Source organism: Monomorium pharaonis, chromosome 1 (genome assembly GCF_013373865.1).
Source record: "Monomorium pharaonis isolate MP-MQ-018 chromosome 1, ASM1337386v2, whole genome shotgun sequence".
Taxonomy (NCBI): Eukaryota; Metazoa; Arthropoda; class Insecta; order Hymenoptera; family Formicidae; genus Monomorium; species Monomorium pharaonis.
In genome coordinates, this window is record NC_050467.1 from 12,590,737 (window position 1) to 12,612,421 (window position 21,685).

Below are 21,685 nucleotides of genomic sequence, written 5' to 3' on the forward strand. Positions count from 1 at the left end.
TGGTGCATTTTCTTCGTATCATTACTTTTGTAGAAAAAATAAACTTTTTGTTCCTTTTTGGGTGAAAAGACAATTTTATTAAAATTTTATTTGTAGTGCACATTTGTAATGCCAAATTAAAATTATTTTGTACAAAAATAGATTTTTGAGGTTTCATGCATATACTTGGTGCTTTTTTATACCTTTTTAAAAAAGTTTTTACATTACAAATACTACACTCTTTATCATAAATATACATCATATGTATTTGTATTAAATTTTAACATTTTTTAAAAATCTTCACAGACTCAAGTTGTACTAGTATGGTTTGCGGAGAGAACGAATATTGTAAGAGTGAAAATGGCGCACCGAAATGTGTGCGAAAATCTACAGGATTAGGTAAGTTATCACAAATTTTTGTATTTAGCATTCAATATTCGACACATTGCGAGCATGAAAAGCGATGGTTAACGCATGAATAAAATGCACAATGAAAGATCGACTAGGTAAAATTATTTAAAATCATAAAATTTTTAATTGTTTATTATAAAAAAAAATAAGTTTTTAGAATTATAATCCTATGTATTTCATAGCATGCACTTGGTTGGAATGGGAAAAGCATGATTTAATAAAGACAAAGCAAATATATGCATCTATTTGATCTTTTAATTTGTTTACTGCGAAATCATATCTTATGATTTCTAAATAAAACATTTTCTTTAATTTATTTTAAATACAATCAAACTAATTGTTGTCGAAGTAAAATCTTCTGTACAGAAACAAATATTTAAAGTTATTAACTTTACTTAATATATTATTCATTTTCTATATTATTAGACAATCTTATATTATATACTATTATTATATAGATTAATTTTTTATTAAATTTATATTTCATATACATCGAGAATAAATTTTTAATTATATACACTAAAATAATTATTTTATATCGATATACGTTTATAAAATTTTTTTCAATTTTAATTTTACTAGAGAAAAAGATTTTGATAAATGTTAGATTGTCTTTATATTAATTTCATAAATGGTTTAGGCATAAAAAGTTTTGTGTTTTACTAAAATATATTTTTAAGATATGTAATGACAGCCTTCTTTTTTTAAATTTAGTACATATAATTTGAAATAAGTCTTAAAATACATACATATATTTTTTCTTATAATATATATTATAAAATTGCATATATGAGATTTGAAGATAGTTTATTAATTTAATCTTCACATATTATGTGTCACATATTATCTGAATATTAATTAACTATGTAGTAACCCAGTGAACACATTTTATAGCGGCAATATAACATGGAAGTTACAAGTAATTTAACATTGTTATTCTTGTGATATGTAGGTGCTATATGACATGGAAATAACCTGTTACGTAATATTTGTTATACGCAAGTGATATAGCTGTTATACATCGTTTTGGCGTTACAGTTATTCAACAAAAATTGTATAATCGTAACATAACACGTTCGTATCAATGTTATTACGAACGATGCGTCGTAGTTGACTCAGAAATCAGACAACATTATAACATCCTGAATGACAGATCTATTTGATAATAAAAAAAATTATTATAAAGATAATGTTTTCAAAAATAACGGTTTGTCTACAATTACTGCGCACAAAAAATGCACAAAATCTAATCTTCATCATGTGCTGAACAAAAACAGAATAATAAATGTATACTATTCAATTTTTCTTAGAATTACGATTTATATAGTTAACCATCTAATTAATCATTTGAACGCTTCAAAGATTAATGCTAAATAGATCGCAATTTCCATCAAATTATTAAGGTTATGGAAAAAGATAAATTTAACAATGAAATTAATAAGTAAATAAATTAATGCTATTTATTTTTAATGTTTTGCAAAATTTAATTGTTTTTATAAAAAATAATATAGTTGCTTCAGTTTATAACATATAGGTATATGTAGACAATAACAAGTACCCATATCGATGAGTCAAATTGGCGTAGCAGGTAGAGTACAAGGTTCGTCATCCTAAGGTCCCGGGTTCAAACCTAGCAGCGGCAAGTAAAAATAAAATAAAATATAACATAATTTAAATTTAATTAATTAATAAAAATTTATTCTAAATGTAGTATGTGCTGTTAATAAAAATAATTTTTTAAAAATAAAATTTTTTAAAATTTTATTTTTCTTTGTAACTGTTGTGTAACGGTTAGATAACATGTAATTATAACATGTTATATTGCTGAGTCGAAAATTGTAACTTATATGTAAGTTACGTGTAATTTCAGAGTAACATAACCTGTTATATTCGGTTACATTGCTGTTACACTGCTACTATATTACTGTGTTCACTGGGATATGTATTGTTTTAATTTTTCTTTTAATTGAAATATACATATCTAAAATTAATTCATAAAAAAATAAATTCTTATAAAGCAAAACGCTTCATGTCTAAATTAATTATTAAATCAATAAGAAAGTTTTTATAATTATCAAAATCTGTCTCTTTTTCTCTCTCTTTCTTCCTCCTTCTCTATCTCATAAAACTAAAAATTAAAAATTTCTTAAGACAATACATTTTACTTTATTTAAAGATTTTTGATTTTTAAAATAGTAAAAATATTTTTTAACAAAAAATTTATATCACTTTAGCCGAAATTTCTGAAAATGCCCATGCTCCGATTTAATTCAAATTTTAAAAATAGGTTTCTTTTAAATAAAGAAAACAAACTCGAGAAAGATTTTCGGTGATTCATCGATTTTTTAAATGTCGGTAAGTAGGAAATCGATAATTTTTAAATCTTTGCTTTACTATATGGATATACAATATACTAAAAATAATGAATACTGAAAAGATTAGTAAGACTTATAACTTACGCAAGGTAAGATGAATCACAAGCAAAAGTATCATATATGCGGAGAAAATCCTCATGGATAACTGTGAGGAGACCAAAGGTTATGTTGGACTCCTGCCATCGTGACGAGCGCTATTCGCTCGCCACAGATGGCAATGCCGGATCTATCCCTCTCTAAAAAGATGATATTGATATTGTTGTCGCTTTTCCAAGATGGCTAATTGGCTTTCTCGCTATCTCGTTGTCAAGTGTGTTGTGATTTGTTTCATTTCATGTCATTTCCAGCTGTCAAACAATTAATTCTGAATAGTTAAAATTATCGTTACAATTTATTTTAAAAGGTAAAAAACAAAAAGTCAAATAGCGCGCGCAAAACACGCATTTGTAGTGTCTAGTCAACTAAAACTTCCGCAAGTGCCCTATTCTGGCCGTTACGTGGGGCTGCCTTGGGGACTGGGTTATTTCATTTAAGGACGGCTTCGGCCATGAACTCATACTTGAGTACCCTTTTAGGTCTTCAGATTGAGGACAGAGTGTCCTTTAAGGAGACTCGGACATGTTTTAACGTAGCATATGTCTTTGTATGGCATCACCTTATCTCGCTACGATTCCTTGTATGACGGGCGAGATGGAACCTCGGACCCCAGCTCCTAGAAGGGGACTTTCCGGACTTGCAAAGTGCCTTCGGGTAAGCTCTTCCTTCCTTCCTTTGCGCATTTAAAGTGCGCCCCCTCCTAGACTTGAGGGGAGTATAAAAGGTTATCACATTATATGCTGCTATGATGTGTAAAATCTTTTTCGTTTCTCTCATACTTGTTTCTAAGTTTAACCGAGTATTGATATTCGCATTTACAAGTTCTTTTCTACTTCTATTCTAAAAATTAATTCTATGATAGGATAAGGGAGGAGCTTTTCTCCTCGCCCCCTCGCCTACGCCTGTAACCCATTCCTTTCTTCCCTACTTCTCTCCTACACAGTGCTTGTTAGTCAACAAGTGATGTAAATAACGCAATGCACACAATTATGACGATTAGAACCAGGAAACTGAACTAAGCCTGGTATGGAATTCATAGTCCGATTTAATATTTAAAATTATCTTAACTCTCAATCCCTACCGTGCTTTTCGGCACCCTCTAACCCTACCTATGAGTCATTTTCGTCTTTGCCCTTAAAACCATACAAATAATGGTTTAAAAAATCTGAAAAAAATCAGGTATACTCTTTAAACATTTCTCTTTAAAAAACTATTATTATATTACCCCCCCCCAAATTAATATGTATTTTTTAATAAACAATGAGAAAAATCGATAAAAAAGTTAATTTTTTAAAAAATATATAGCGATGGTAAAAATTTTGAAAAAAAATTTTTTTAATCAGTTTCTGAAAAAAAAGTTCCTTTTTACAAAAAAAATGTCTGATTAATGTAGAATGAAAGCAGATATCCAATTTTAGCATATGAAAATTGGAATTTTTCGAGAATGATGAGTAGCGTTGTAAAATAGGAAAACATCAATAAATCAATTTTCTTTCAGCTTAAAGTTTTAACAATTTATTATTTAATACATAGTAAAAATACAAAATTTTATTATAAAAATAGAAGAAGAACAGTTTAAAAGCAGTTGTGACAGCAATTTGAACGATGATCATCGCAAAAGGGTTTATTGCACGAAGCACAACATTGATTGATCTTTTTATCATTTTTATGTAAACAATAAAAACATCTTTTTCTTTTTTTAATTTATTAGTTAATGTCCAACTCAATATTTTCCAAATGCTAAATTTTATTGGTCTGCTTAAAGTATTCTGGATTTCTAACCTTTATTGTAGATGTTCAACTTAAAATATATACATAATTATGTTCTAAAATGCATGTACGTGTCCGAAAATACTTGATTAACAAAAATTTTTTTCGAAAAAGTTATTTTCTTACGTAATTCCTATCTATGGATCGAAAACGTCTTATTCGAATTTTACCTGGCTGGCGTTTGGAGTAGAACAAATGGACCGGTCTGGTCTTGTACACTAAAGACCCTTCCCTCTCCCCTAAGTTTTTTTTAGTACAACTTTGATGGCGTTAGCATTGTGATTGTACGAAAAATTAAGGATAGTAGTTTTAAGTAGGATGAAAAGGACCCATAGGTAAGGATTGAGGGTTGAGTACGATCTTGAGATGTACTGTTATTTCAGTAGTTAAACGAAGTCTTAAGTCTGCTCGTGGCTAAACTTAAGATAATGTTGAACTTAAGATTGATGAATATCGGCCCTGATTTCGCCACCAAAAGTGAGGCAAAAATCTGTACTAAATTAAAAATGTAGTACTAAATGGTAGTGCTGGCGGCGATGATTTACCGAAAATAACATAGAGTATATCGGTAAGTGGTTAATTTAAAGCAACTTTATATTGTGACATTACATGTAATTATCAGGAAACTAAATGGGATCTTTTGTCAAGCGTTTCGTGACAAAAAATATTTTTCCTGTCCTCTCGATAATAGCTAACATGGGATAGCACCATCCTAAGAATAGCTACATCCATCGATTGAATAATTTGACCTTTAACAACACAGGTATTCGAGAATTCCATAAGAACACAGGTGGCGTACGCCAAGCCAAAAAATTGTATAATTGCTCAAAATGGATAGTTAAAATGTTTATTTAATTAATAAAAGCATGTTTAGAAAATTTTTTTAGTTTTTTTTAATACAAAACATTTTAAAAATGTTATGAATAAAATTAACATAAATAAAATAACAAGAAAATGGTAAAATCTTAAAATGGTTATAAATTTGTAGTAAAAAACTACAATAGTATAAACACAAGCGAAAGTTTTTAAAATTTACATAAATAAAATAGAATGGTTAAGTTTTAAAATAATTATGAATTTTTAATAAAAAAATGCAATACAATACTATTAGGTGTACAAACAAGTTTCCGCCGTTTGACAAAAGTTGGCGCCACCAGTAAGTTAAAATTGTCAGATGTAAAACGCCATTATCGTAAGGTTGGACATCTCTCAACAACATAACCTTGAAATATTAGCGAATTTTTATCAGTATAATATATTCTTTTGTGTGCGAAAATGTCGAGTTTTGAGCCGAATAAGCGTCATTTGCGGAAACTTTTGATTTACTTCTTTAATTTAAAGAAATCTGCAGATGAGGCGCATTGATTGCTTGTAGAAGCATATGGTGAGGCTGCCTTAAGTGAGAGGTTTTCGTGAGTGGTTTCAAAAGTTTAAGAACGGTGAATTTGACATCAAAGACAAAGAACGTAGCGGAAGGCCGAAAGTGTACGAAGACGCGGAATTGGAAGCATTATTGGATCATGATTTGTGCCAAACGCAAGAAGAACTTGCACTTACATTAGGGGTGACTCAACAAGCAATTTCATATCGGTTGAAATCATAAATGCCCAATTTTTGATAAAAAAACGGCGGAAACTTGATCAGAGATAATTGGTCAATTTCTTATGGCATAAGGCTTACTACACCTATTGTAAATCCGGCCTTACGGAAAAGCTTGTGCGGTGTGCCCTAAAGGCTATTGCACATACATTTCTGTAATTGTTACCGTAAGAAATTGAGCAATACGATTGGTTAATTCGGTTGGTTACCGCTGATTTGAGCAATATAATTGGTCAAAGTTTTACGGTTACGATTAGGCTGGATCTACAATAGGTGTAGTAAGTCTTATGCCATAAGAAACTGACCAATTATAATTTGCTGCTTTCCATTTATCTGAAAGTGAGACTGAATCACTCAGTAATGTATTTTACACGAGCGAAATGAAAATAAGAAGTGAAATAACCCAATTACATCCAAGAAATTTCACTTCTCTCCAGAGTGAATCGGGATTGGAAAGCTGGATGTAAACTAGTGGTTTGTTCGCGTCGCCATGCTCCGACATGCTCCTACTCACTCCAACGCGTTCTAATAAGTTGGCGTCATTGGAATCAACGTATTGGAGTGCGTTGGGGTGAATAGGAGCATGTTGGGGCATGTAACGCGAACAGACCCTAGGTCTATGGCCGGAATTTATAGTCGAATCTTATTCAAGTTCCAGCTTAAGCACGATCTTGAGACGTCAATGCTGTTATTTCATTGGTTAAGTAAGTCTCAAGTCGGCTCGAAGCTAGACTTAAGACAATGCTTGAGCTTAAGATCGGTCTATGAATCCCGTCCTATGGCTATTCCTCTTCCATTAGTATAGTTCTATGGCTTTAAGGCCGAAGGTAGAGAACGAGACGTAGGTGTCGTAGTCGTAGTCGTAGGGTAAGGCAGAGAAAAACGTAAGTCGTAATATACTACTATTCTAGAGTCTAGAATAGTATATTACGACATGTACGACTTACGTTTTTCTCTGCCTTATCCTACGACTACGACTGTGACACCTACGTCTCGTTCTCTGTCTTTGGCCTAACACGACCGACTACGATGAACTTAGACTACGATTGCATCTAGAGTTGGAATATATTCCGGTGTATCAATGTCGCCAGCGCCACCATTTAGTACTACTATAGTCTATACCTTGATAGCACAAAGAGTTTCAGTTATGTTGCAGAGATGTTTCAATGTTTCAATTGTGTATCATCACATTTGTAATATTTTTGAGACTAACTTTTTTTTAAGCATTACATTTGCAACATTTCTGCAATCATCTTGATTGAAACTTTACATTTGAAATGTACCTGCAATGAGTGAGTCCCAGATGCGCACAGTAATAAACGGACACAGCAGGCTAAGTGAAACGGACACAGACCAAATGCGCACAGACCAAATGCGCACGGACCAAATGCGCACAGTCGCAAACCTATGTGGTGCAAAGAATGCTTTGCGCGCGCGCGCGCGCACACACACACACACACACACACACACACACCGGGGGAATGTAAGGGGGGGATTCGCCCCCCTCCCGCACTCACCCCGTCGGTAGAGGTGCCCGAAAAGTTGCAACCCATGTGGTAAGTTTGTACGTTACTGTGTCCGTTTGATCTGTGCGCATTTGGTCCGTACGCATTTGGTCTGTGCGCATTTGGTCTCTGTCCATTTCACTCAGCCTGCTATGTCCGTTTATTACTGTGCACATCTGGGACGCTCCCCCTGCAATGTAGTATTTGGTAATATTACAAATACAAAGTTTCTAAAACCTTTAATATGATATGTTTGGTGCACATTCTCGGCAACGCGGGTACAGCGCCAAAAAGCATTATGCAAGTTACGCCTCATGTCATGGCATCCTCATGTATATGCATATGGGTTATAGGTGTGTTTATAGTAAATAAATATATAATTATATATAATTTATTTATGGTAAATAAAAAATAAAGATACAAGTAATATTTTGTAAATATTTATAGATATTTCATAAATATTTTTATAATATTTATGATAAATCTTTATGATCTGTCAAATCTAAGACCACAAAAATATTTATAAAATATTTGAATAAATATTTGTGAAATATTCAAATAAATATTTTGTAAATATCTTATAAATATTGTGTGCTGTCTGGGATATAATTTAGTTTTATAAAAAGAACAGAAAAAAAATATATTTTTATAAGGTATTCCACATGTTATTTCGCATACGTAAAAACAGTAAAAAACATTTATATTCATACATACATATTTATATTTATTTATAAATAATATTTAACTATACGTTTCATGTTTTTGACGTCTATTGAACTGATCTATAACAAACATGTATTCACGAACATCAAGTGTTCATGGATCATCGCGAAGTGCTAGGTTGCCTATGATCTTCGAAGTCAAGCAGTGTCGACGGCGGTTCAGAGTTGGATGGGTGACCGCAGAAGTTAGGCAATGCCAGATGTGACAACGATGCTTGTTGAGAAGCAACGTAAATTTATTTTTTTTACATTATAATTATGTTATTTCAATATTTTCACAATGGAAGTGCTGCATATGTAGCACATGTACCAAAATTATTTTCTGAAGCATCAAAATAACGGCGACTTTTCCCGTAGGAAAAAATTATACAAAAATTACTGCACAGAAGTTTTGTGCCTTCAGAAAAAATTACATAAAATTCTACAAAATTTTCTGCAGAAAAATTCTAAAGGCGAAAATTTTGTACAAAAATCTGTAAAAACTGCAGAAATTTATGCGCCAAAATATGCAATTTTTTGTGCAGTAATTTTTGCATAATTTTTTCCTACGGGTTACTGCGTGGGATAGTCATATTCCCGTAATATTTTAGAAACGTTCTTGCGGATCTAAGCGAACATTTTGACATTACTGCAACCTTACAGAAACATTGCAGAGGCACAACGTAACATAACTATAATAGTTTCAACATTTCATGTGTTATGTCTCTGCAACATTGCAGAAACTTTTTTGTGCTATCAGGGTAATACTACTATAGTACTACTATAAAACCGGCCTGTGTCAACTCTCAACCTTTTATGCTGTATGGTTGGTACCAAAGCTCCACATCTGGCGGCACTTGTACAGACGTGTCTCACTTATATATCTGAATAAGTCGCTATTAACGCATTTTTCTTTCGCCTCGCCTACATAGTTTTTGAACATTCATTTCTCAAACATTCCTGTGGTCCATCTTCTTGCCGTACTAATATAATGCAGGTTCCTTGAACAATTGATACGTTACTAGATATTAGTCCAAAAACATAGCGGAATACCACGTGATCAAAGACAAAAAAATCAAAGTGCCGACAAGAAGTGCTCCTACTAGTTATATTATGGTACTACATTTCTAACAGATTTTTGCCTCACATAAAACTACGGAGATTGGTCTCCTGGTTCTAGTCTTCATACACACAACGAAAATTAAATACCCAGATAACCTGCAAAAGCAGAATCCCACAGCAAATCCACAGCCTACTGTGTATAGCCGCACCAAGCTCGCGTTCCACAGACAGAGATCGCATTTGACAGATCTGCTGCCTTTCTGCCGCCAATATGCTGTCAAATTTTATCCAGCAGATTCCGTCTACAAAATACAAGCCCAATGCAGACACAGTAGGCCATGGATACGCTGTGTGGGACTCTGCTTTTGCAGATTTGGTTATTTAGGTAATAAACTAAAACAAAAATATAAAAATAAGCGATTTTCTACTTACCGACATAAAAAAAATCCTTCAGAAATCCCTCTTGGATAATTCCTATATTAAAAGGAACTTAGTTTCAAGGTTTAAACTAAATCGGAGTAGAGGCATTTTTGGAAATATCCATTTTTGTTCTATCAAAAGGATCCCGCACCACACTAAGGGGGAAAAAAACCTTTCTGCAGATTTGACTAATCTTTGGATATGTTGTAGTTTTCGTCATTCTAAACAAATGTCTCAAAGCACGATTCGATCTTTTGAGCCATTTCCGCTCTATAAGCCCTGGAAAGTCCAGATTTGATGGGAGCGTCCCAAATGCGCACAGTAATAAACAGACACAACAGACTGAGTGAAACGGACACAGTAACAAACGGATACAATAACAAACGGACACAGACCAAATGCGCACAGAGCGAAACGGACACAGTGCGAAACGGACACAGACTAAATGCGCACGGACCAAATGCGCACACTGCACATGCGCACACTGCACGTACGCACGGACGAAATGCAATCCATGTACATTGCAAGCAGAGTAAAGTCTACATAGGTTTAGCGACTTGGACGGGGCGGGTGCGGAAGGGGCGCCGAAGGCCCCCCTTGCACCCCCCGTGTGTGTGTGTGTGTGTGTGTGTGTGCGTGCAAAGCATTCACTGCATCACATGGGTTTGCGACTTTCCGTGTGTGCATTTGGTCCGTGCGCATGTGCAGTGTGCGCATTTGGTCTGTGTCCGTTTCGCACTGTATCCGTTTTGCTCTGTGCGCATTGGTCTGTGTCTGTTTGTTACTGTGTTCGTTTCGCACTGTGTCCGTTTGTTACTGTGTCCGTTTCGCACTGTGTCCATTTGTTACTGTGTTCGTTTCGCACTGTGTCCGTTTATTACTGTGTCCGTTTGGTCTGCGTCCGTTTGGTCTGTGTCTGTTTGGTCTGTGTCGGTTTGTTACTGTGTCCGTTTCACTCAGCTTGCTGTGTCCGTTTATTTCTGTGCGCATCTGGGACTCACTCGATTTGACATATATGTAATGGCATATATAGGCTTTTTGACTCGATAGGGAGCGTCCCAGATGCGCACAGTGAAATGGACACAGACCAAATGCGCACAGACCAATTGCGCACGGATCAGATGCACACGGACCAAATGCGCACGGACCAAATGCGCACAGACCAAACGGACACAGTAACCTACAAACTTACCACATGGGTTGCGACTTTTCGGGCACCTCTACCGACGTGGTGGGTGCGGGAGGGGGGCGAAGCCCCCCCCTTGCACCTACCCGTGTGTGTGTGTGTGTGTAAAGCATTCTCTGCACCACATAGTTGGTTTGCGACTGTGCGCATTTGGTCCGTGTGCATCTGGTCCATGCGCATTTGGCCTGTGCGCATTTGGTCTGTGTCCGTTTATTACTGTGCGCATCTGGGACTCACTCACTCGATATATGTGACCCCTCGGTCTAGTGCGTGCGTGCGTGCGTGTATGTTACAGCAGAGATAAGCAAAATCCGAACGATCTAATACTCATTAATGAATAATAACGTTGTAATATTAATTAACACCTTCCCTTCACACACACATACACACACACGACACGCACACGAACACGCACACGCACGCACGCACGCACGCACGGACGCACGCACACACTAGACCGAGAAGTCACATATATCAAATCGAAAAACCTATGCCTTTATATGTCAAATCTAGACCTTCCAGGCTTTGTTCTGTGAAAAAACTGGTGGCGTTGCACACAAACACGCACACCGCGGTTTCGCGTAAAGGTCCTTGGTTAAAGGTTTATGGTTAATGAGATTAATACAATATTTACACTATATCACAGTTTATTGTCTATTTACAAACGCGAGTTATACATATATCGCGCTATTATGCACGCTGGTGTACAGTTTATTAACGTTTGAGGACCACCGTATCCTAAATTGCACGTTTTCAAGTTTGAAGTCCACGTATGGTTGTTCGCATTCGCGCACAAGATCGACTTATAATGTTCGCACTCGCGTATAAGACCGATTTATGCTGTTCGTATTCGCATATAAGATCGACTTAACACTTTCGTATTCGCGTATAAGATCGACTTATGATTGTTCGCGTTCGCATATAAGAACGATTTACACTGTTCGTATTCGCATATAAGATCGACTTAACACTTTTCGTATTCGCGTATAAGATCGACTTATGATTGTTCGCATTCGCATATGAGACCGACTGAACTGATGTCTGCACGTAACAACGCATCTACTCAGACTGCTCGAGAGCCTGACGAGATCTTCCTTGACGACAACCTTCTGCTGGTGTAATTTTTCCGCATTGCGATTCGATGATGAACCACGAATTGACGTGCCTTGATTTGAAGAAGGGCGCCGTATGGACCAATAAGCGATTCGTGTGATGGTCTTAGCGGGGGACGGGAGAAGAGTGTTTTCGCGAACACGTTTCTTCATGTTTTCTCGCGTGCCGCCAGGAAATCTTCGGCGTAGATACGGTGGGACAAGCAAATTTACGATCTGCATTGTCCTGTGACACCTGTCACATAATTTAGGTTATTTATCGATGTTTTTTTGGACGGACCGGGGGGGCACCACCCGGATCCGCTGCGTGACATACGCTTGGGGTCCGTAGACCTGCGTCACGTCTTAATTGTAACGATATGCGTGCACGACTTCGCTTTCGTACAGGCTTGTAGAGCAGAAACGGCTTATAGGATCGAATATGCTTTGAGACATTTGTTCAGAATGACGAGAACTACACATATTCAAAAATTAGACAAATGCGCAGAAAGATTTTTTCTCCCTTAGTGTGGTACAGGATCCTTTACGCAAAACTATAATAAATGATCTGAGCATTTAATATGTCCAAACTTGAAACTTAATGTATCTCGTTACCATCTTGCAATGTTTCGTGTAATTTAATTTTTCATTTGTGTTTATCAAAAATACACACAATACGAAGTGAGTAAGCATATTTACAGGCTACGAATCAGCTGGTGTTTCTTATGTAAACGGCGAGCGAGTGAATGGTGGAAATAACGCGAATCCTAACATGAATCCTTATGCGAATGCCAATGCTCCACCATTGCCAGCATATCCGTCTGATAACAGTGAACATCATCGATCTTCTTTTGGAAACAATTTAGGATATCCTAGTAACGTCGGTTCCTCTGTACATGGATATCCGCCATATCCACAAACGACTAATCAAGCTAGTCGTCATCAGGACTTAGGATATCCGTCATATTCAACACAAAACAGAATGCCTATACCTGGACAAACTTATCCACAAAACACTGGATATTCTCCACAGTATCCGGGATACCAAAATTATCCGAACCAACATGGATACAACTACAATTCAAATCCGATTTATCGCAGGAATGCTGCATCAATTGAAGCAGTTGTCTCCATGATTCTTGTTGGATTTTGTACATTTTTTTTTCTTGCAATACGGTGATAATGCTGTTAAAAGTCAGTGTATCGTTTTATTTGTACTGTAATTACCGTTATACTGTTTTAATTTTATTAGTAGTCATTCTTCATATATAAAATTAATAAATTATTTATAATATTATATGTAATAATTATTGTAATATAGACTATATATATAACCCAGTAAGCAAGAAACATTGATCAACATTTTTGAAACGTTAATTTTAGAGAAATTTCTTAACATTATAACTTAATATTTTATAAATATTTGTAGAATATTACATAATAATATTGCTGTCGAAATATTATTAAGATATTTTAAAAACATTAATTAAATGTTATTTTAATGTTTTTAAACGTTATGACATAACGTTTGATAAATATTTTTTAAATATTACTTAATAATATTACTGTCCTAATATTTTAAAAACATGAATTACATACGTGTTTTAAATGTTATTAAACATTATAACATAATTTCATAAATATTCTTAAAATATTAGTTATTTAATACATAAAATCTAAACATTTAATAATTTTACAGACATATATTAACAAATTTTTCATATGTTTATAATACGAATTTTATAAGAACTAGTACAAAAAATTAAAAGTTTAAAAATTTCTAAGATTTGAAATTTTTAGTTAAAATATTTACTTATTCATATAATACTAAAATTATTTATAAATAATTATATTTAATGTACTAAATTTACATTAATTTATTTATTGTTTGATATAAATATTTTTTGTAGAAATTAAAAAAAATAATCACTTAAGTCACTATTTTCTATTAATATTTTATAATAACATAATTTTAGCTTTATAAAAAACAGAGCAAAAACAGATATTTTTATTAAGTTATTTCACGTGTTATTTCACATATATAAAAATCAGTAAAAAAACTAAATTTATATTTATTTATAAAAATATTATTTAACTGCACGCTTTATCTTTCTGATACCTATTAAACTAATCTATAACAAATATGTATTCATGAGCATTAGGTGTTCATAGATCATCATGAAGTGTTAGGTTGCGTAGGGTCTTCAAAGTCAAGCAACGTCGACGGCGGTTCAGAGTTGGATGGGTGACCGCCGTATTAAGCAACGCCAATGCTATTATGATGGGATAACCGTGCTTGTTGAGAAACAACGTAAATTTAATTTTTTTCTTACATTATAATTATGTTATTTCAACATTTTTACAATGTTGTTTTAACATTTTATTTCAACATTACCGAAACTTCCAAATTGAAGTCAAAGTTTATTCATAGTGACGTTGTCAAATACAACATTAAAAACTACATACTTGGAAACGTTACTATGTTAGTAAGTAACGTTATAATATCGTTACAGCAATGTTTTTATGCTTACTGGAAATAATTTCCCTGTCTCTCTCTTACATTTTTAATACACATATGTATGTACGAAATATGTATGTGCATATGCCGATCGTACATGTATGTATTAAAATTGCAGTCAGTAATCAATCTTCCATGATAAAACGTATGTCATTTATTAAGGCCGGTATTTATAGTCGAATCTCATTTTAAGATCGTCTTAAGTAATGTTAAGGTTGAAAGAATAATATCAGTTTAAAATTGTGAATTATTTTCTTTTTGAAAATTAACTTAAAGAACAAATTGTATACATATATTTTATACGTTGTAAGATTCATCCATGAATTTTCTTAAATGTTTTTATAATAAAATAACGGCTGTAGCATGATTCAAGGACAGGTACTTTTTTTGGAGCGTTCTACTGGATAACAAATGAAAGTCGTCAATCCTTAAATAAAAAATTCAAGTTTTTTTTTTCAAATTTTAGTTCAAAAACTAAAGAAAAACGTAAAGATTTTTCGAAATATTATTTTTGTAAAAATAGCACGCACTTAAACATTATAAAGTAATTTTTACTGTATAATTTGTTTTTTAAGTTAATGTTCCCTATTTTTCAAAAAAATTTCCAAAAATGACCCTTCAAAACAGGCTTCCACACTGACGTTACTCTTGAAAACAGATTTCTACACTGATGTTACCCCTTAAAGTATAGTTAAAGTACAGTGTAATAAACTGTATATACAATATAATAAATAAATAACATATGACGCAAAAACTCAGAAAATAAATTGCAAAAATTTATATATACTCTTGCACTTATTATTTTTTGTTTTTCTTTTTCTCTTCTTAAATCCATAATCTATTCCTATTTTCCCTGTAATTAACGTGGTCAATATGAAATTTGGTAATTATTTAGTTTAGCACACCTCACCTTAAATATTAATATAATTATACTCATTTAGACACGGTCTTGCTTAAAATGAACAAATTTGGCAAAAATACGCGTCGTTTTGGGCTTTGTAAACTTGGCACCGGCTTGAAGCGATTTTTTCTTCTTAATTTTCAAAAGATTTTCATATGTAGTCAAATGTAGTAACGTTTATTTTGTTTGTAGTAGAGTAGTTGATACTAGGCCGGTTCTGACTACGGAGTTCCGAGGGGGGTACGGATGTGAGGAGTCTCGCGGCGCGCCGAGATGAGTTGGAAGGGGGGATCGGGTTTCGCAGTCACATTTCGGGTAACCCGACAATTTCCTCAAAAAATGGAGGAGTGATGTTGGTACTAACGAAAGTCCGTTCGCACTAAATTTTAATTTTTGTGATTAGTAAAACTGCATCAGTAATAAATCTGTCAGCGCGAAAACATATGCGCGGTGCAAATACAAATAATAAATGAATCTACAATATAATGTCAAATAACCTGCTAATACACAAAAATTAAAATTTAGTGTTTAAGGACTTTCGTTAGTACCAACATCACTCCTCCATTTTTTGAGGAAATTGTCGGGTTACCACATTTCGGGGTCCGCGAGGAGCGGGAGAGGGGCAATCGGGATCGGCGCCCGCCGCCGCCGCCGCCATCGCCGCGGTGCTCGCGCTTTCCCTCTATTATGAATTTGTCTCTCTCTCTCGCTCATACTTGATGTCTCCAATCGTACGCCCATACAGTCTTATTCTGGCTCTCTCTGTCACTCGTTGCACTCTTTCATACGCGGTTTTTAATACGCGGTCTCCCATTCACATACATGTGTCCCTACGCATTGCATCTTATCTATGTACCCAGCCCTCCTACTCACTTCTGCACACGCCATTATATCGCTAAGGAATAGGGAAGAGAGAAAATAAACTAGAATATTTATAAATTTTTTCATTTATTTATTTTGTAACGCGTCGTATACAATATTATCTGATACATAAGCCAATAATTCGAAATCTACAAGACACGTTTTATCATATTTTTCACGCAATATCTTTACACTCTTTACAGCATCGGATTTATTAGTAATATAATTTTGACGTAAAATAGGGACAAATTGTTTATATTTTTCACCAACGCACGATATAAATATTTTAATGCGATTGATAGTATACATGCTTGACACAATCTTACAGTTCTAATAAGAATTGTATGATTGATGGCTTTATATACATACTAGTTTTATATAATGTTAACTTTACAATATTTTTCTCACGTATTTTTACAAAATCTAGAATATCTAGATCATGAATCATAATTCATGAAGAAAGTACAGTTGACTGCACGAGTCACTCAATATCCACACGTCTCTCGATGAACGTTTTCCACATCGCATAGGTCAGAAAGGAGCTGATTACCTCGGTTGTCACAAATCAATAATTTGACATAGGGTATAGATCCAACGCTGATTCCGATGTTCAAATATTTATAAGCTGTGGATGTTAAAGCAAATCTCTTTCCTAAGATATGTGGAGTATAGCGTGGCTGCGATAATATTCTGTAAAATAATGTATCGAGTTATAAATAAATACAAAGTATAGAAAAATACAAATATATGAGAAGGAATTTGAAAATTATAAATACTTACGGTTTATTGCACGCTTCACTCTGTTGGGTTGGAACGTAAACCCAGCAAACACAAAGTTACATGTAACGTGCTTGTTAGTTGTAATTTCCCACTCAATAATATAATTGCAATATAACACACGTGTTATATTACAATTACGTTGTTGAGTGGGAAATTACAACTAACAGGTACGTTACATGTAACTTGGTGTTTGGTGGGAAAGTTCATCTTGTACGTTTTTGGGAAGCTTTACTATCCGTCTTATGACATGGATTACATAGCGACTGTACGGTAACGATGTCAGAAGTCTTTTTATATTGCATGCCTCCATATGCCTCAGTAGTGGGAACAGTCCCATAGTTATGTATACCGATACTGACAATCTCGTATACCACATCGAATGCAAGAATATTTACGAGATGATGAAACGCGATATCGCTAGGTTCGACACGAGCGATTATCCGGTCGACAACGCATGTAGTATGCCTCTCGAAAATAAAAAAATCCCGGTTCTAATGAAAGAATAAAACAATGGCGCGATAATGACAGAGTTCGTTGGACTTAGAGCAAAGATGTATGCGTTGAAAGTGGACGGAAAAAAGGACTAAAAGATGTCAAGAATAATGAAGCGCGAACCATAACGTTCGATTACACCCAGTGTTTGAAGGATATGATCGAGATGACGCGCCGCCAATCATGCATAAGATCTAAGATGCATAAAGTATATACGATGTCCGAAACGAAAATCGCTCTGAGTCCGTACGACGATAAGAGATAACTCGTACCGGATTCGGTTGAAACATTACCGTAGGGACATTGTCGAATTCCGCTATAATATTATTGTATTTTACACATATATTATAGTCTTACACTATACATATAATTTTATATTAAAAAACATGTATTAATAAGAATGTACCCAGATAGCCAAATAAAGGCAACGTGTTGTTATTTTGCTGTCACTTATTCTCTATTAATTTTATCAAACTAAAGCCAAGGTGTTTCCTCAAACTGTCTGTCGTTCTGACATCATGTAAAATTCTACATTAGAATTCAAAACTGACGTCAAGTTGTCAACATGCATGCACAATTGCTGTCAATGTGACAAGTTTATTATTCCTCAATGCATGCACTTATAATTTTATAAACTCATGAAGGTTATTTGCTCTCCTGATGTTAACTTCGTTCCACGTTAAATTACAATGACAGCAAATTGTGGGCAAGTTCACAACATACATGCAGTGCATTAATTTGCCCGATATGCTTAATCTCGCTTGGCTATCTGGGTATTAAGGATGATGAAAGGATGATAAAGAAACCTCACATAATAAAAATACCTCACATAAAAAAGTATATTTTTTACCTTTATATAGTTACATTGTATTTTTATGTGAATATAATAAAGAAAATTTTATATGGATTAAATAACATTGTCTTTATGTATGCATGAATTGCGTGATTCATCGAATCCTAGCCACTTGACGTAAACCTTATCATCCGCCCTGCGCAATATTTTTTCAATGAAATACACGTATGGATTTGTAACATACTGCAGCTCATATTCGTAGAATCCTCCAGCGATAGGTTTTCCACAGGAATCCTCCAGTAGATATGTCACAGGATTAGTACGCTGTACTTTGATGATTTTAAATATATCCGTAGTCCAATTTGGTGTTTAATCTTTCTCAAAAACAGTTTGGAATTTACTGACGCGTACCGAGTCATCTACTTTGAAGCGCGCGGGTGCTACAACTGTTACGTGACTGTATATAAATGAGTTTTTTTTAGCGATTGTGTGTGTAACATTGATGGGCCGCATGTCGATAATTCGATGCTTTCGCGCGTTGTACTCTGACACAAGACGCGGTAGCAAATCGATCCATCTATAACTTCCATCAAGTATTGCTTCCACATAACGTTCTTCAATGTGCGGTTAAAGCGTTCGATAACTGATGCTTTCATTATGGAGTACGTAGAATAATGATTGATATCATGTTTTTTCAATACTCTCTATATGTTTGCGTTATAAAATTCCTTTCTTTTGTCTGTTTGAAAATTTTTTGGGCACCTTTTCTCCTTCTGAATTATATTTGCAATCGCAGTAGCAACTTCGCTACCACTCTTGATCTTGAACGGCATGGCCCATGCTTGCTCAGCACGTCGATAACGGTAAGTATGTAATAATAACTTCGATTAAATGGGAGCGGTGCATTTGTACATCGTTCAAATGGACACAGTGCATTTGCACATGGTGCTTTTGGACACGATATTTTGCGCACCGTTCATTTGCACATCGTTCACTTTGACACAGTGAGAAGTAACTATACCGAGGGCACCCCTCGTGTGTGTGTGCGCGCGCGCGCACGTGTGTGTATGTGTCCGTTTTTTTTCGTGTCCAACTGAATGGTGTACAAGCGAGCGGTGTGCAACTGGGCGGTGTGTAAATGCACCCTGTCCATTTGAACTGTGTCTAAGTGAATGCCACCCGATTAAATTGCGTGCAAGGACGCATCTCAACCACGCCTGCCACAGATCATCGTATCCGCGAACTATGATGCGTCTTCGAGGAAAATTTCTTCTCGCCGAAGCTTGCAACTTCTCAACCAATTGTTTCTCAGACATGTTTGGAGTATAATACACAAATGGTACATATATTCGATATACTGACTTTTTTACTCTGCACGATGAGTCACTGCGTCTAGCTGTCTTTGAAACTCGTTTAGCATATGAGTTATAATTTCAATTTTACTTTGGAACGTCTTAATCTTCTTCTCAATTTCATCCTGTTGGTCTTTTAAAATTTTCACAGTCTACTGCACGTATCGTTTATTGGTTGCTCACTATCGTCTATAGGCAGTGCTACACGTCGAATCTTGCGCGACTTTGCATCAAAGTCGGTGGTAACCACGCAAAGAGCGTTATTGCGCACATAATTTCTGACTAATCTGTTCCATTGATAATATGGTTCCGCACCACCTCTTCCGAGAGATGTTCCAAACTTGTTAATTAACATTTTGATGTTAACTAAATTGTTTGTTTCATGTAGTTTTAATTTATAATAAAACCAGCCTCGCGAAGTTCCTCGATAATTGATAGAATCTCGTTGTCGCGAGCATTGTGCCCTGCCTGATGTAAGGCCTCGAGCAATCGAAGGCGATCCACAAGCTCGTTGAGATCATCCCAACGAACATAATCGATTTTGTTGTCATTTAATGTAATAGTGCTTTGTATACCTTGTCCAACTTTTGTGTCTGTTAATAAGGGTACAATTATATTTTTATATTTAAACCTTTTGTTAGCCATTTTTTGATTATGCGCAATATACCCACGTCTATATGCATTTGTTGCCAATAGTATGTTTTCATAATTTTGCAGATCATTATTCGTGTACATGTTGGGCATTTTCATAAAAACTAATTCGTACAGACCAGGTGTTCTCGAGTATATTTTACCATCTATGACTATGTTGTTATTTTATCATTTATGACTATGTTGTCAAACTGACGTCACAAGCGGTTCATTGGTTGCGATTTCAAAAACGTCTTCGACAGAAGGCACATGGCTGTACGATAAATCGCTCTCGTGTAATATTTGCGATGTTTCATTTAAATTAATTGGTACCGTTTTTGATCGTTTCATTGTTTTTTTAACAGGAGTAGAGATTATTATAGAATTGTTAAACAAAGCGTTTGATTAAACGAAGCTTTCGTTTGGGTTTTAGTTCTGCGTATTCGTCTTTTCCCAAATAGAATGTTTCGTTCTTAATCAAATCTGATACATTACCAACGGTGTTTTCAACAATCTGTTTTAATAGTTCGACAATAGGCTTGAAGTGTCTCTCTAACGCCATCTTTTCTTGCACTTTATTCGCTTTCAAAACGTGCTACCTTTTGCAAATTGTATCACTCGTTTTCACAATCTGTTTCACAATCTTCTCACAATCCATATTGTTATCTGTGTTATCCATGTTGAGAGCCATTTAGTCAATGTCGAAAACAACTAGCTGTTTTATGGTATTGCAAAGTCATTAAATCTTCTTTGATATCCATCAGCAAGTGCATTATCCTTATCCACCACTAAAAATCCATACTTTTGTTGCCAACAAGTATGACATAAATTGCTAAAATCCTCGTAAGACATATTGGTATTTAAATAATACATAGTTGTACGCATGTTTTAGATTGGTACCATCCTGCTTGAATAAAATTAGCAAATTCACGTTGTCGCGTATAAGATGTTTGCATACGTCTGATAGAGATAGAAGCAGTCGACATCCACGTGTTGTTTCATTGCAAAATAGTCTCTTATCGTATCTTGCTTGTCACATGCCACATCATCAAAGATAAAAATGGAATTCGGAAGTGCTTTACTCGGATGAACGACGTCACAGTTATTGGAGAATGCAAAATAACTAACTTCTTCAATCGGTACCAATAAATTTTCCAAGTATC

At 34.7% G+C, this 21,685-nt stretch overlaps 1 protein-coding gene across 2 annotated transcripts in view; it reads left to right on the forward strand.

Moving 5' to 3' along the window:
- The window catches only part of LOC105831121 (prisilkin-39-like), a 97,952-nt gene that overhangs the window by 25,317 nt on the left and 50,950 nt on the right, over window positions 1-21,685 (forward strand). For both annotated transcript variants that reach the window (XM_036291924.1, XM_036291930.1), the window contains exon 3: window positions 286-378. In XM_036291924.1, the coding sequence (XP_036147817.1) occupies window positions 286-378 (93 nt within the window). The remainder of the gene's footprint in view (window positions 1-285; window positions 379-21,685) is intronic.